The sequence below is a fragment of the Lupinus angustifolius genome, chromosome LG13 (genome assembly GCF_001865875.1).
Source record: "Lupinus angustifolius cultivar Tanjil chromosome LG13, LupAngTanjil_v1.0, whole genome shotgun sequence".
Classification (NCBI taxonomy): Eukaryota; Viridiplantae; Streptophyta; class Magnoliopsida; order Fabales; family Fabaceae; genus Lupinus; species Lupinus angustifolius.
In genome coordinates, this window is record NC_032021.1 from 2,990,168 (window position 1) to 3,008,374 (window position 18,207).

General features: G+C 30.4%; 1 protein-coding gene across 1 annotated transcript; it reads right to left on the bottom strand.

Annotated features, from left to right (window-relative positions):
• LOC109363504 lies at positions 8,489 to 9,208 on the bottom strand. The gene has a single exon (XM_019609767.1). It carries the CDS (start codon positions 9,122 to 9,124, stop codon positions 8,489 to 8,491), a length of 636 nt encoding a protein of 211 aa, XP_019465312.1. The 5' UTR covers positions 9,125 to 9,208.

The following is an 18,207-nucleotide window of genomic DNA, read 5'->3' on the forward strand; positions in this document are numbered from 1 at the left end:
TAACCACGGTTCAATCGTGGCTAATGTGAACCACACTCGTGGCTAGTTTATACCATTACTTTAACCATAGTTTAACCGTGGCTAATTATAGATTAAGTTATTTTCACACATATTCCTCTCCTAATCCTCTCTATCAATCATTATATTACATAAGCATTAATACTATGAAATTGGACCCAATATCTCAAATTATCATCACCTTCATCTTAAAATAATTCCAAATACATAAGCATGAATAAGTTCACATAATATGTATCATTCAAACCAATTGTTGAAACATTCCAAATTTGGTTAAAAAATGCATTAATATTTCTATAGTAAAAATTTCACGCATAATCACATGGAACTTCTAGTCTTGCCCACTTGATCACTTCAGCATCACCTTGAAGGAGTTTTGAGATTTGTGGTCCAATGGAAAATATACGAGATTAACAATACAATAATGAATGAATGATTTATAAAATGAAAGATTGTCTGAGCTATAAATTTAGTATGCAGATGCATCATTTATACAGTTAATTAGTAATTGAAAACCATTAGATTAAGATTATACAAGAACCATATATATTTGTATCAATATTAGCTAAGATTGTTTTTTCACTATCCTACACCATATTGCAACCATTTCTACTTTTTAGATCCATCCTCCACAATGGAGATGAAACAATGCTATCAATATTTTCATGGGTAAAATGACAAGTTCATTATGGTCCATGACTACACCAAAACATAAATGGTACAAAAAAGAAAATGTAAATTCAAGGATGCACAACTCTACTGAAACAAAATGTTCTAAATTGGATTACATCATGTTCAAAATTTTGAAGGATGCACAACTGATAATATAAATTTAAGACAATATGTTCATTGTAAGATGATTAATATCTTGAATATGGTTACATTATAAAAAATAGAGAGATGCATCTTATGAGGATTGAGGTAGCTTCTCTTCTAAAAGCTCAATACAATTATATACTTAAACTTGAGAGGATTCTATACAAGAAGATATATATACATATATAAATCTTCTGTATACTTATCAGATCACATTGTTTTCATGTGATTCTACAGCATAATATGTCATAGGAAACCATTATCATCCCTCCACCTAACAAAATATGATTTTTGAACTAGTTTTTAGTATGTGTTAGTGATAAAATGCATGCGTCCATCAAGAAACATATAAAATTATAACTCACAAGCCAAATTATTAGTCAAAAGACCAAAACCACAAACATTTGTTGACTAAAATTTCAGAATTTTATCTCAAGAACAAATTGATATTTAACATATTTGATTCCATAGTAGACATTGAATTCAAGTTTAAGGATCATGAAGATCACTGAGGAAAGATGTACCACTTAACTAAATTAAACAAATATGTAGGGAGACATACCAAACATCATTTGATTCATTATGACATAAAAATGCTTAAGTACTTATAACTACGTATTGCCACAAATATTTTGTTTGAGCTAGCTATATATACATAAAATAAGCACCTATAACTACTTATCGATATCATTCATAGAATACAGAAGAACATATATTTTACTTTGTGGACTTTATATAATTAGTAACAGTTTCACCTGTGCTATCATTCACAATTGTAGAAGAGGCCATGAAAATTTGAGCAACATTAGGATATTGACCACTTTCAAGTATAGTACCAACGCCTCCAATTTATTAGAAAGGGAGTGGCCCTAACTGCATATACATGAAATAATTGTCTCTTGAAAGATAGTAAAACCATGCAGCTAATTTCAAGCTCCACCAGTCAAAGATAATACAAAATATAAAAATTCAATTAATTGGTAGGCATATCATACCAAAATTTGGCAATCTGAATTCCTTTTGGGAAAAGACCAACACTGCAACAAATTTAAGCTCAGAAGTCTAGTCTCGGCGAAAGTATAAAATTAGAAATGTTGAGTGTTAAATCACCTATTATCTCTTAGGTCCAACACAAATGCATTAACATTATTACTCCTTAATGTATTGATTGCTTCCTTGATAACACCTGCAAGGGTAGCAAATCCACAATTAAGAAAATGTTTGCATTGTAAGAAGCAAAGTTGCACATACCAGAACCATGATGTTTGAAACATTTAGGGGTTGAAGCAGTGGCTAACATGCAAAGAAGGGACTTTATTTGGTTATTTTCAGTTATTGCAGTTCACTTTTTCTTCAAGTCATGCACTTGCATTACCCTCCCATTATTGTTGGTAGTGTTGCTCATCTTGTTACTAGTCATCTAGTAGTATTGCTCTTTCTCTTGCTTTCTCCCTTGACTCCTACATCTTTGTGCGAACACAAGCAGGTTCCTTCTTTACACTTTTCAACTTCCTCATCTCTTTCACGTCATTTGAATCTAACCCTGGACATTGAAAGTTCAACAAATACTACAAAACAATGCAATCAACAACAACAAAAATTAAACAAACAAAAAAAAGAACAATTATAACAAATTCCATATACAACAAAAACTCAACCTTGCAACTCATTCCTATAAATAGTTGTTGTATGAACATTTGACTAACTTTCTTTTTGCAAAATGGATATTATCTAATATTTTAAGATTTGGTTCTTACTTTGTCTCCAAGCTGAAAATATCAACCTCAAATTTCTATCAAACAGAATTTGTAACAAATGATCATCATAATGCTAAGGAATATGTGAAAAGGACCACTTGTGTGTAAACTCACTAGTAATGAGCACAATCAGATGTTCATTGGTGTTGGCAAAGTTTAGTTGACTTCATACAAGTGTGACAAAAAGAGAATTGTAGACAGGAGAGTCACTATAGTTAAAGAGTTATCAACTAGAACTACATCAAGCAAATGACATCTCAGATATCTCATAAAGTACTAGAAAATTGGCTTAGTCTTTGTTAGGGTACAATACATTACAAATATCTCATAAAGTACTAAATGGGAAACCCAAGCATGCATGTTATGTTGTTATTATACTAATATTTGATGTTTTCTTATTTCTTGAAGTTGTAATTGTTCCTCTAATGAAACTTGGCTTGACATATCCATGAACCCTTTTCTATCTTGTCACTCTATTCAGGGTCATATCCTCTGCTTAAACTTTTGCAGACTCCTCTTTCACTGCTACTACTTTTGTGTGTGTATGTTTGCATATCCAATGATATGCTTGGTGAAATTGCAGCATAACTTATTTGATCATCATCAACGATAGTATTTAGTTACCTCAAATAAAATATAATATTTATAATGCACCTAATGTATTTGTTATATCATTATTGGGTAACTAAATAAATAGCACATAACTAAAAGCACGTGCTATGTTGAAGAAAATATATTGCTGGTACTTTGAAATAAGAAGGGGAAATCTACTGAGTATAGACCAACACTTCCACCACTTGTGTTCGTCATAACTAGTGGTGAACCACTTACATTACTAGAAAGGATTCATGCTCATACAACATTTGAAGGAAACTCATATTTGTTCTTGGAGTTACTAAATATTATCTACATTTATTCGTGTCCGTTTGACAAACTAATCTATATACGAATTAAACAAGTTGTCGATAAATTTAATGGTGAAATTCTTGTACCTTTTCACATTATACGCTCCCAAAAGTCATATAAGACACTTGATGATCATATTTTTTACAAAAGACTACAAGTGCCCTAAGACATTAGTTAAAGAAAACAATAAGAGAAAGTTGATATCAAAAAATTAAGCCCATTAGTTCTCAATATATTAGATACATGATTTCCCAAGATACAATTATCTTTCTTACTACCTTAACTAGTGTCCTTAGAAAATTGGTTAACATCTAAACTAGTCATGTTCACTCTAGATACAAAGAAAATCTTATATACCAAAGCATATTGATCAATGAGAAAGCAAACATACTTATAAGGATTCTGCAAATTGGGCAGCCTCCAAGTCAGTTGCCCAAGTTGAGAAAAAATAACCAAATCACTTGTTTATGAGAACTAACCATTCGTATCTGTGTGTATTTGTAATATTTTAGCTACGGTTTTGGAAAATGTAGCATCCGTAGAGTGCCCATTCTGCTATATTTTTGTAGTGTCATATGGAAGTTTACAGTTATATATTTTCATATATACTCTTATTACATCCCCTATGCATATCTCTTCTTATACTTAGTGTCTAATTGCTTTTTCAGGTATCTACCAAGACCGTCCAATGTCATCTCTTCAAGGGGCAGATTAGCAATCCAGCCTTACCTCCTCCACAGAGAAGAAAGCCTACCATTATTACAAACAATGAGATATATATTATGGAAAGAATCCAAGCATGAAAATGAGTTATATGAGTTGAATTGCTAAAATATAAGCCAGAAAACGGATCATGTATACCTGTTGAAGAGAGCCTCCTTCACGATTGGCAGAGGGGAGCCTCAAAAGGGTGGTGGGGTTGACGGTGCTGGTTTCTTATATGAAAGGGTGGTGGGATTCCGATCTTGGTTGCCATGGATATTTTAGTTGTTAGCTAAATCAATGAGTGTAAATAGTTGTTGCACTTCTCCTATCTCAATTGATGATGATTTTAAAGTTGTACTTCGAACAAGGGTATAGTATCAACAAACTCGTGAAAGAATTTGGTGTTTGTGTTGGGTTTATTGAAGTGTGAAGTTCCACGTTGGATATGTGGTGAGGAGTGAAAAACTTTATAAGTAGAAAATGTCATGAAACTAATGCCTTAAGGTTTTGGTTCAAGACGTAGTATATCACTTGTGGCTCTTCATTCTTCCGTACCCCGGTAATAATAGAACTCCTTGGTAGTTGGAGGCTCATCGATCGCAGTCTGGTCAAACAGTTTCGACAACACTTGCTCGCAATTGTGAGTCCAACCAGGAAATTGAAAATGGTCTTTTGCCCTTAACGCAAGAAAGCTATAGAAGCAATAATGACCGCGGATATATCAAACTCTAAAAGTTTCAAGTGACTAAAATGAGAAAGTGAACTAAAGACAAGGTTTATACCCACCATAGGTTAAAAATTGCAAAGTGGTGATGATGGGAAGACTTGAAATTTATCGGCCACGGTTTATTCCCCCCTTAATCCATCACATGCAAAGATAATGTGGTTCGCCCAAAGGAACACTAGCTAGCTAGGTGATGGTGGTTGTTTTTCTGCAACATGCATGGGTATTTCTCAAGAATGTTTGAAGGAATTTGGCTAGGTTTTGAAGCTGTAAATTTTGACCAATAAGAAGAAGAGAAGATTGTTTTAGTTTTAAGTGTGAATAAATGAAGCTGAATACAATTAATGGGAGGGTTTATATGGGAGTAGGAGTCTTTGTAATGCCATAATCAAGGGCAAGTGTTGTATTAACCCAAAGTTCATGACAACTCATGCAAAACTAATGTAGACCTAATATGACTATTAGTTTAGTGCACAATTCACAAAATATTTAGGGGATAGAATTGTCAGTATGAGTATATTTCTTGTATTATAGAATAATTTAGCATATACGTTTTTGAATTGTAGGCTATATTATAACTAATACTTTTTTAAAACTGTACTAAAGATCTTTTTTATTATAATATGTCACTAAAGAAAAATATAGTATGATATATATAGAAATTATGTTTTCTTATTATGATTACAAACATGTTGAATAAATTATGATTATTAAGTTATGTATTAATTCGGCTTGATAGGTGTTATAACTGTTCAATACATGCACAATTTAAGCCTACCAGATTACAATATTTGACATTATATTTGGCATGTAATACCTGTTTTATACTTTTATAGTTTTATTTCCTAGCAGATTTTTTGGGCGAAAACTTCTACAATATAGTTAGAGTAATGAAAAATGTTGGTTGTACTTATATATAACATTGTTAAATCTAATGCTGGTCGTGATCTCTAATTTCTGGTATCTCCACAGTAAACCATGTTATGAAAAAGATTTTGAATCCTAGAGACTTAATGATTACTAATTTTTCTGTCAGTTTTATCAGCTAAAACAAAGTTTTAAATGCGTTGTTCACTTCTACTAAATTTTTCCAAAATAAGGATAGGGCAACATTGATTGAGTATACAGATAATTACACTCCTTGTGAAATCGAGAGATGGTATTGGTAAGAATTGAAATAGATTAGTATTTTTGGAACTAGGCTAAAAGAAGTTTTCTTGGAACATTGACAAAGGAGATCTATGTGCATCTATAAGGCTTGGATATTAAAACATGTTCATCAATAAAATAGAGTTGCTGTTGAAAAGGTACTTAGAGATCTGTTGTCATATATATATATATATATATATATATGAATGGAGATCATTTGTCTCAGTCTAATAGAAAATTAACACACACTTAAAAAGAAATATAAAAAACATAAAATAATACTTTTATGTTATTTGATGGAATATGATTGATTTGAGACAGAGAGACATAAAGTTTTAGAAACATAGGATCTGGTTCCTATATATACTATCTCATACGCTGTCTCATACCAATGATAATAAAACAAAATAATAGGAATAATGATTTTTATTTAACATATTTTCATTAGCATATAATAGCGTATGAAATATGATCCGAGATAAAAAATCTTTGTTCCCAAAACATTCATCATATAAATTCTAGGTCGTTGACCTCAACACAACAGTCAAAAAAGAAGCTTAGAACCTTGGAAAGTTATAAAAATAAAGCACATCAATTTAGAAATCTTAAAACAGAAATGTTTCCTTAAATAATGTATGACCCATGGCTTTATACTAAAGTCTTCACCGCTTCATGGTGATTGTACTAGAAACCATTTTCTGTGTCAAGGAGGGCCTTGGCCACAAAACAAAGATAAAAATAAACAACAATCCAACAGAAATGAAAGAAAAACAAGACTCCACATACACAACCACAGATTCTACAGACAGAAACTGAGTGATTCATAGTGAGAGCTCCCATTCCAAAAGCTTGGTTGATGAGTTAGGCTCCACAATTGGCCCTTCAAGTTGAGAACTACAGACAAGTCTCAGCTTTCCAATTCGCATCCATTAAAGGCTACAAAAAATAGAATAATAAATAGTAATAAGTTGGTCAATTGTGTTGCCAAAAATTGTAAAGGAAATTATTAGAGAAACATGTCAAGCATACTTTATGACTCTCTTAATTTTAAGATAACAATCAAATAGCCTAGTTTTTATTTGTTCTTTTAACATCTATTTCCTAGTTTTCACAAAATTTTCTCTGTGTGTAAGTTTAACTATATTGTCTCTTAATTGAAGGAACAATATGAACAATATCTTTTACCCTAATTCTAGCTTTATTACTAATAAAAACTAAATCTTGTTTAAAAAAAGTAAATTAAAAAAAAACAGGCATCAAATTTTTTAACAATGTAATTGTTTCTAAATGGTCACAAACATACTTGTATAGATTAATGAGTATAAAAGATTTATATTGAAAGAATATTTACATATTCTACTAAGAAAGAAAGAAAAAGAAAGAAACAAATGGAAAAAAGTTAACCCAAAAATAAAATAAAAATGAGTGCAAAGCATAATAGTTGCATACTATTTGTATGTTTTTATACTAAAGTAGACACAAAAGTCACAAATATATTTTGATTTGAATGGTGTTCTAATCCGATTTTATGTTTGGACTGTTATTGTTAAGAAGTTTTAGCTATGTTGAATAGGGGATTTGATTTCTACATTTGTTATTCATTACTTGTAATTTTATTACTCTTTTAATAAAATTTTCACATGAATGATGAAGGAGAACAAAACTCTTTGCAACAATAGGGGAGTCATGAATCTAAGGTTCATGTTGCCAATCAATCAAAATACGGCCTAAATCAGTCAAAATTTATTAGTTGTCTATTAAAATTCCCTAAAAACTAGATGCATGTTAAAAAACTAAGAGTTGAAAGTTGATAAGGTGTTCGGTGAAATTAAATAGTGAAATGATATCAAAGAGATTATAAGTTCGCAAATTATAAGATATAAGCTAGACTTATCAAATAAGAGCTTTTAAACCTAATGTGTTCAAGAAAATCTCCTCACAAAAGATCTAGTTTCCACCCAAAAAAATATGAGTACTTCCACCTATTATCATTGATATGATGATATCATTAATGATATCTTAAAAGTTGAAATCATTACCATTATCACTTATATAGTTGGTACATATATACAAGCAACAGAAGGCAAAACGATGAAGTTCTTTCACATCATAATTTAAGCTCTTTTTCTACCTCACCTGAGAGTTGGTACCATAAACTTAAAACTATTTCGTTTGCAAAAAAGAACAAGCATTATATCTGAATACATCTATTCGTTATCTTCTTTAAGCTTAAATCTAAAGCATCAGCATCACCAATGAGAAAACCTCCCAAGTCATAAGTAACAACAATGAAAAGAACTAAACAGTATTAACTACCTAGTAAAACATGAATCAAACAACTGTGCCTCTAATCAAATTATCATTCAGCTTGTTCTAATTACAAACAAAGAAAATAAAGATGAAAAGGGTTTTATTACCGGCGTGGTCGGGTATGAGTGTTCTTAGTTACCATCCGCGGTGTTTGTTTGCGTTTTGTTGATGTTCCCACCACCGAGTCTTTGTATCTAACAGGCAACACACTATTCCTTGCTCTTGCACTCCTCAACTCGGAACTCGTTTCCTTCTTCTCTTCCTCCGATTTTGGCTCGTTCCTTTCCGATTCCACTTTCGCTGCTTCCACACGGAAATCTAAGGAATTTGCATTAGTATACGCTGTTTTTTCTTTGCCACCTTCTTCTCCTTTCGCTTCAGATTCCACGTTACCAATTTCTTTGTTTTCAACTTCAAAGCTTTGGACTTGGGTACCCACACTCTTTTCTTCAACAGCTCCAACCTTAGATTCTTTTCCTTCAAAGCTTTCCTTGTTTTCTTGATTGACGACAAAAGATTCAGATTCTTCGAACTCAGTGGTGGGATAGATACTCACATTCAAATCAATATCAATCCCTCTACTCTTCTTAGGAAAAGACGCAGACCTATCATCATCTCCATGAATCAAAGGATTTTCTTCAGTGGAGGGTGGTACCGATGAAATAGTATCGAGAATTTTGAAGAAGCTCATTTGGGCCTTGGAACAGTTGAGGGGTCGAGAGGAAGAAGAAGAAACCATTGAAGAATGAAAAGGTAAGGGTTTTATATCAGAACATTTATCGAATCAGCGCACGATGATCAAAGAGTATTTGAGAGAATGATAGAAAACAAAAACAAACGCAATGATGAGAGAGAGAGTAGCAAATAGAAAATAAGTTTATTTTATAAGACAATTGATAAGCTTTAGTATTTTTTTCTCTATGGATTATCCTATATGTTTTTGTTTTGTTTTTCATGTGTATTTTTATACGGGAGACAATCCTGTCTGAATTAGGATCATCTATAGATATGTGAGATTAACTCTTTTAGTGGGTATTTTTTAATCCACAAGATTCGAACCTAAGACTTTGCTTTAGGGAAATCAAACATGTATCAACCAGTGCGAGAATACGTATGGAAAACCAACCGTTGTTGATATAATCTTATTTGTTTAAAATAATTCTCTCAATATTACATAAAAATAATTTGAATAAAAAAAAACATCTTACCAACCAAAAGAAAATTCAATACCTGTTTCTGCACTTGGTAATTATTAAAGAGAAATTATAGGAATTTTGTATCTAAGGAAGGAAATTTTAGGAAAAAAGTTATGAGAGTTTAATGAATTTTGACAACTAATGACTAAAAAATTAAAATAATAATAATTCAATGTATCTTATAAAAAAATTAGTACATACTTTCTCCATTCAGTAATTATTAAAGAGAATTTATAAGAATTCTATATGAAAAAAGAAACACTAGGAAATTAGTTACACCATTTTGTAGCTGTTGAGTTTTATACTCACACTTCTGAGTTTTATTAAAATTATATAAATTTTACTTCACATATTTTTGTTTATATATAACATCTTATTTAAATACATATATTATAGTTACTATCCACATAAGAATGATAAGTATAATTAAGTTAAATAAAATATGATGTTGAAATAAGTTTAGATACTATAAGAATTAATGTCTCTTCATTTTTTTGGTTTATTATATAACAGTATAAGAGTGATATAAACAACATCTTTAAAATTATGCATTTTATAACAAATTAAAAAATCACAATATATCATATTTTGTTTAACTTAATTACATTCTATCACACATTTTTTGTTTAAAAAATTATACTTATATCTCTTGCTACGTAATCAATATAATACATATATAAATTAGAGCTGATTTGTGTAGATAAAAAAGATAGTGATTTATATAATCTTCCTAAAACTTAGAAGATGATAATGTAATTTACTCTTTTTTTCAACTAATGTTTAACAAATAAAATAGAATTGAAGTGATATGCACTAAGTTCTAAATTTATGTACTTTTATTCTCTATTAATTTTTAGAGAGGGAAAAATATATACAATTTTTTATATTAATATTGTATTATCTACCCTTAATTTTATACTTAATTATCACTAATTCATTCTTTAGCATAAGTAAAACAGATATAAATAAATGATAGACAATGTAGTGAGTGTGTACAAAATATTATGAGTGATGGTACGTCAATATTACATTATAGTTTTTAACATGTGTAATGGATATGTGATTAAAATATCATTTTTGCTCTAAATTATATGTATTTTTTCATTAACCATGGATGTTTATTTATCGATATTTCTTTTACTATTTTTAGACCATGATTCAAACTAGAACAATACGAGAGACATTTATAATATTTGTAAGACTACTAGTTTCTAATTCAATGGGATGAGAAATACTACTCAAGGACAAATACGTAATACAATTACCATATTCATGATAAAATATAATTTTCTAAACAAATGCAGTATCATTTTAACACAATTATTGACTTTCCTATCCATTATAGTAAACATAGAGAGGGTTTAAAGAAAGAGAGGCAGGTTCCTCTATGATTAGTTCTGTATTTTTAGGATTAAAAAGGAAATGTTCGAATAACATATATAATCACAATATTTTCGAATAGCGTAGATAATAACATAAAATAAAATAAAAATTCAAATAACATAAATGACCATATAAAAAAAATCGTAAGCATAAAATGAAAAAGCATGAGTATTGGTTAGGAACCGTCTATAATTTAGTTAAATTTGAGAATCTCCATTATTGAAATATGAAAGAAATCAACAAAAATCTTAATCAGTATAATTAATTATAGAGTAAATTTTACTTACTTAAATTATACAAAGCACCATTCCATTTTTTGCTTAATTTGTATATGCATGTTACACTAACTATCCATATAGGGGTATGAGAGTAATCTTTTGAACAAAAAAAATGTGACAAGGGTAATACTTTGAACAAAAAAATATGATGAGTGCAATTAAGTTAAACTCTAATGAGTATTAGTTTAATTTACTGTTAATTAATTATACATTATCTTAGATAAGTTCATTTATAATTTGTATATAGAATTCGATTATGAAATCACTATTCTCTTTTATTTTATGTATTTAAGTAATATATCTTTAGAATTGTTGATACATTTTATAACAAACCAACAATTATGAACCAATATTGATTCATAATATATACTATATTTAGTGGAAATTTTTTATGGGATTAAACGAAGTTATATCAATTATTCTCTTAGGCCATTGTCACTAACAAATATATTTGTTTGTACAATGAATGATGATTCAAAAGTACTTCCAAACTCAAACTCAAAGTTAATTTCAATATATTTTATTTTATCATCAACATTTAAATTAGTTATTGCTAACAATATAATGTTAGAACCAATAAATAATTTAAACAAAACAATAGTGCATAAATCACCATTTTATTGTCATTATTTTAAGACATATTGAATATAACTAATAATAGGGTAGACAATTCAAGATCAAATAAAAAATTCATATTTTTTGTATAAAATTAGTGCGTTTTGAAAATGTTTAAGGAAGTAATAAAGAAAAAGAACTTGTTGATTGATACAATAAAAGTTGGCTTTCATTTTCTTCATCAAGTTGTAAGAAATGATCATTATCAAACTTAACAATGTAGTAATTGTCAAAACTTATCTCTTTGTCATTGAGGTAGAATCTGATTTTTATAATCTCCATTGATGGTTGAGAAAGAATGGTAACCCTACCACCAATGCTGTTTCAGCATTCTTCATAATTAAATTGAACAAAACGCAGAATGAACCATATTTAAGATGTTAACATTTGTTCACAGAATGAAACATCTAAGAGACCTAATTGTAAGATTTCGTACGTATATCTAGTCCAGACATGGAGCCACATATACTGGGCCACCCTAATAAAACATCTAAGATACGAACTACATTTACAGAAGCAAAACAGACCTTTATGGCCCTGAAGATGCTTTGTTTCATAAATGCAATAAGTACATATACCAGATTTTACTACATAACGGGTACACATCTTTTGTCCTATACTTTATGTCACTCCATGTCTTATGGGCATGTGATTGGTATATGAAGTGATACAAAGTATGAGACAACAGATGTGCTCCCCTATATAACCGATAACTAACAATAATATAGTTTGCTACCTCTTTTACAATGAATCTGGACAAAACTTCAAATTAAAAAATTCTATATATACACCTTCAAAATGGTGTGTGAAATCTCACCTTAAATAAAGCAAGAAAAACATCTACCTGAAGATGATGAATGACTCAACTACATACACGGTTAATGACTCCTATGGAATTTCCCATGTACACCAAGTAACTCTGACATGACCTATTAGTATTCATTAGTGCCAGTAACTTCTGTATAGGGACAAAAGATGTTCACCCCTTTCATATAGGCCAACCCACTTCACCCATCTGAATATCTTACCAATTCTTAAGGGCAACCCGTAGTCATTAGCAACAACAGGCTTCTTTCTAGCAACCTCGGGTTCAAACCAAACATATAGCCACGTTCCTGCTTACTGCCAGGTACAGTATTATCCAAGATAAAAGCAACAAGAAATGCTATCACCATGTCTAGTGAAAATAGAGTGTTTAAGACATAGTTCAACTACAGAAAAGAACATATTAACAAGTGTTATTTTAGAAAATCCTGTCATGTCAACTACCAATACAGACGTTTGTTGAAGGAGTAGAGTAGTTTGTAACCAACATTCAAGTGTTAGAATAATGAAAGAATACAATGAGATAAAGGCATACCCCTCCATATTTGCTATGGAAAGGCCCATGAGAAGCCACAATGTAGAGCTGAAAATAACTTGGCACAGACAAGTTGGAGTTTGGAGAGATGCCATATTGCTAAAAGTACACAGCTATTGAAAGAGAGAAAAACAATGATAACCCAACTATGATGATATATCATAGATTTGACAAGCCCAATGCAGTGAGCATTGCCCACATAAAGAAGAGGAGACCAGCAACCATGACATCAGGAATTGAAGCAATGAAATCTCCAACCTTACCTGCTGTATTACATCAGCATACACATGGGGAAGAAAAATATATTAAGCAAACGCAAGAAAAGCCAACGAAAAACTATCAATGAATTGCATACCCTAATTGTTCTATGGCATATTTTATCCCAATAATGGAAATACTCAGCACAATAAATAAACAGCTTTTCTATAGTTTCTATGTAGGTTGATGGTTGAGTTGCTAATAAATAAACAATTGCATATACCAAACAAATCGATAGGGAAGTATCTTTTAGAATCTTTATAACAGCTTTAGCAATTAGTACGTGCAATGTGCTAGCTATCCTGTTTTAGGCAATAATCCAATAGAAAAATTGAAGGCAGGATAAATTCAATCACATGAAAGATGGATATTGATATTGTCAGTTTTGAAGGGCTTACAAGCTGACAATTATTTAAGTTTCTCATGCAGAGATAGATAAATCCAACACAAACAACTCAGATGACCATGTGTCAAACTCAACACAATATGATTAAATATACTTGAATAGTTTAGTGTTTCTCGTATCATTGCTCTTGATTACATGTCCCATGTTGGTGCTAGTGTTTATGATTCATTGTTGCAGAAGCTAAAGATTGATGCCAATAACATACTAACGACTTCTAAAATACTGTGCCAATGTTCAACTTAGGATGCAAAACATAGGTGTAAATATGTGGATTGAAATTCACTGAACATTAAAGGTGAATATAATGTTTGAATAATACTTATGCTAACCACCTAAGTAAATTATCTAATAGCAAACATGCATTTTCATAATGTTTTTGGCAACATATACACAGAATTGCAATGTTATAAAAACCGGTTCGTACCGGCTGGTCTCAATACCGGTACGGTACAGTAATTATACCGGTCATGCAATCATACTGGTTAAAACCGTTCAAAATCGGTCATATCCGCCGGTTTTCAATTGAACCGTACCGGTCATACCGGCCAGTTTTTATTTAAAATTAATTTTTTAATAAAATTGAATAAATATTGATTTTTCAACATAATAATAATATATTATATTTTTATATCTAATTTCGCTGATATGCGGTTTAATTAGATATAACTATAGCAATACCCTAACCTATTTAATGACCGGTATAATATTAACAACACTATAAAATTGAAAAATATGCTCTAAAGAGGTCAGAAAACATAAAGTGAAAGAAGTTTTCTATGTGCATTGACCAGGCACATTTGGCAGTTGGAAGAAGTGGAAACTATCTTCTATGAGCATTTGAACTTGTTACTATCAATTTACAGGTCATTGACCTTGTATCTCTAATTTCAGCTATAAATTTTGTTCAGATAACATCATATATTGAATATTCCAAGCTACGAATTTGTTCATTTTCTTACTAATGTTGTGTACTTACAATTTTTACTCAAGGACCGGCTTCTATTAGATTGCATTAGAGAACAGTAAAATGCATTGAGAATTGCTAGGGCCTTAGCCATACCTTAAATGGCATCATAAATGTACATTACTAAGCCATAAGTGTATTACTTTACAAGCTCACAATCACCGTATAAGAACACAAAGAAATTGCATGATAAATAATACACAAACCACATGAATCCTTGTAGAAATATCAACAATGCATAACTCAAATGGCTTTTCACAATAATTCATTGCATATAATAAATATACTCCCAATGAAGGTTAGCTCCAAGAGCATAAAGTTAATAGACACTTACCTATGAGAGACAACACTAGCAGAAAACATGCACCAAGTTGAACTGCCCCATGGCTTCCCATTTTAGTCACAGCAATTGTGTAAACATTTTCAGTTCCCCGGAGACGGACCAAGACACTAGAAAGACCTTCAACACAAATTCCTCGACTAAGAACTCCAGGAATTGGAGGTCTAGACTCTAGATGCTACCAATAATGAGGATGCATGGTATGAGCCAGCCTACAAAAGCTAAAAGCATATGAGTATCCATATCCACAACAGAATACAATGATGTGCAGAAAAATACAAGGGAAATGTTATCTCAATTTTGAGATAGTGTATTGTTAATCTCTAATATATCAGTGCATACTATTCTCTAGCAAATCACACTGGCTATTAGCAGCACTGAAATTCTATTAAAAATGTAAGTGTAGAAATCATTGTATTGATCCGATCATTTTCTAAGATATGAGATGGAACGAAACCAACACTATATCAGTCTGCCTTATAGTTGGTATCTACTTAAAATGAAAACAAAAAAGAGTTTGGTATGTTACAAATTCATAATTTGGTGAAGGGTCATATATTTAATACAATTATATTAACTATTTATTTTTATTTTGGATTACAAAACATGTGATCTAATTAATGACAACCTATAAGACTTCTGAAACTAACAATGAATATGAGCTTAATGAGTGGATACCAAAACAATTAATATATAGGGGATAATGAGAACCCTATAAGTTAACACATAACGAACGGTTATAATCCCCAATACACCAAATCACAAATAATTTTCACATCTCCCCACTAGAGAGAAAACGAAGGTCCCAAACGGAATCATGGATTTGGTTGAGGAAAACTTTCATACCAAAACTCTCTCAAAAGGTATATCAAAGGAGTAGATCAGAAAACATGGATTCAGGGATTCAAGTATGACGTTATATCCTTGTTTGATATTATGTGCGAGAAACATGATATTCATATTTCACCGATCATCAGGAAATATCTAACGTGTGGTATCTAAAATATCTAAAGATGTTTTCCCCCAATTTTTTATAAACCTAATTTTTTAAATTTGAGGATTTTTATGCTTCTGTCATTAGTTATGAAAATTAAGTACTTATGAATAACGATGATAACTTTTATCCGTTTCCATTTATTTGAATGTGTTGAAGTATATATTCAGATTTGTGCATGAATATTGTATTAACTTTTATGACTCTGTTATACAATATGTTGGACATTGACTTTTGTCACTTTACAATTTTGCAATTTGTTGAATTATATGTATAAGGTATATATGAGTTAAGTAGTATTTTATCTTTTATACTTATACAATATGGAATTCATGTCATTGTATATATAATGCGAATTAAAATATACATATATACATATGTCATTTTTTCTAGCTTGAGATTGTTGTGATGTCTCGAATTACTCATTAAAATTAATATATATATATATATATATATAATGGTTATGGTTAATGTTTAAAATTATATATATGTTTACGATTAAGATATGCATCACCATATTCGATTTGGAATTTCGATAATAATTTGCATATATTTTTATGCATTTCAATCTAGATCTGTTTTGCATTTGATTAAGATTGTATCTATTTTATGGGTTGATATATAAGTAATATATCTTTTTTTGATTTGGAACTATATTGTGATATTAGATTTGTTAATCATAAAAGATATCAAATCTAAAAGTTTTAATTCCAAGATTATATTTTTTTATAATGGGGCCATATTATTTATTTTTTGTTTGGTAATTATTTTTGAATTAATTGATGCAACATGTTGTCAAAGTAACATATATTGTGGAAATTAATTAAGATTACAAGATGAGTATGAGATTATTTATGCAAATTGTGTTCAAGTCCAAAGGAAGACATTGTTTGGCAAAATAATAACATACTTGTGATAATAAATATGAAACAAATATAAAGTTTTTTTTCCATGTGAATAATAGTTAGTCCAAAGAAAGACTATTGTTTGACAGAACTAATTGTTAATATTTGATAATTACATTGAGATACCACTTATAAATTTATTTCTATGTCCAACGACTAGAAATTGATGTTGTGCAGAGTATCTTATGATGAGTCTATTATGTGAACATGTCTTGTTTATATATATTACCTGACTTGTTTGTTTAAATGGGTGCAACATTTATGGTTTGTTGCATTGGTTGGTGGTTGATTGCATTATTAAGTGATTGGTATTGTTGAAACATTGTTTCTATTTGGACAGTTTGCCTTACCATGTTTAATCATGTATAAAATGATAATATATTTTTTTATATAAAATTCAAAAGGACCATTATGGTCGAAACACACATCCTTGTGATGAGAATGATACAATGCTACCAACAAGCTATAATAAATATATGCATTTATATGTGAATATAAATAATATATGTTTTGAATGTTCCCGGCTCGGACAGAATTGCCTCTAGTACAATGATACCTATGGGAAATAAAAAAAAACTCAACTAAATGATTTTTTGAAGAATGAATTGAATTTAAAGTTGAATGTGAATTAATGTCCTTTTAATTAATGTCCTTCTTTTCACCACCATTTTCATTAATGTCCTTCTTTTCACCACCATTTTCATTAATGTCATTCTTTTCTCCACTTTCTCAATGATCAGTCAACATCTCCGCTACTAAAAGAGTGCGTCACTACATAAGGTACTTCTCTAATTGATTGAAAAACATATATTTAAATTTAAAATTTAATAATAAAATATATTTTTGACAAATGAGAAATTTCTTTACTATTCTATTGATCACCACTTTCAACCAGGTTAACCTCTCGATGGGTATATTTAGGAATATAAGGTTAAATATTATGCTTTATATCACCCCATGTGATAATTGAGGTGGTGCCTTAGGCCTTGTTTGGGAGTGAGGTTTAGGAGGGGAAGAGAAGAGATAGCTTTGGAAATTCTTCCCCTTGTTTGGGAGTTGGATCAAGAGGAAGGGAAGGTTTTGGAGGGTTTCTCAAACCCTCCAAAACCCTCGATGTGTCTAT

Coding starts and splice junctions, on each gene's coding strand:
- LOC109363504 (XM_019609767.1), bottom strand. CDS start 9,124: ATGGTTTCTTCTTCTTCCTCTCGACCCCTCAACTGTTCCAAGGCCCAA.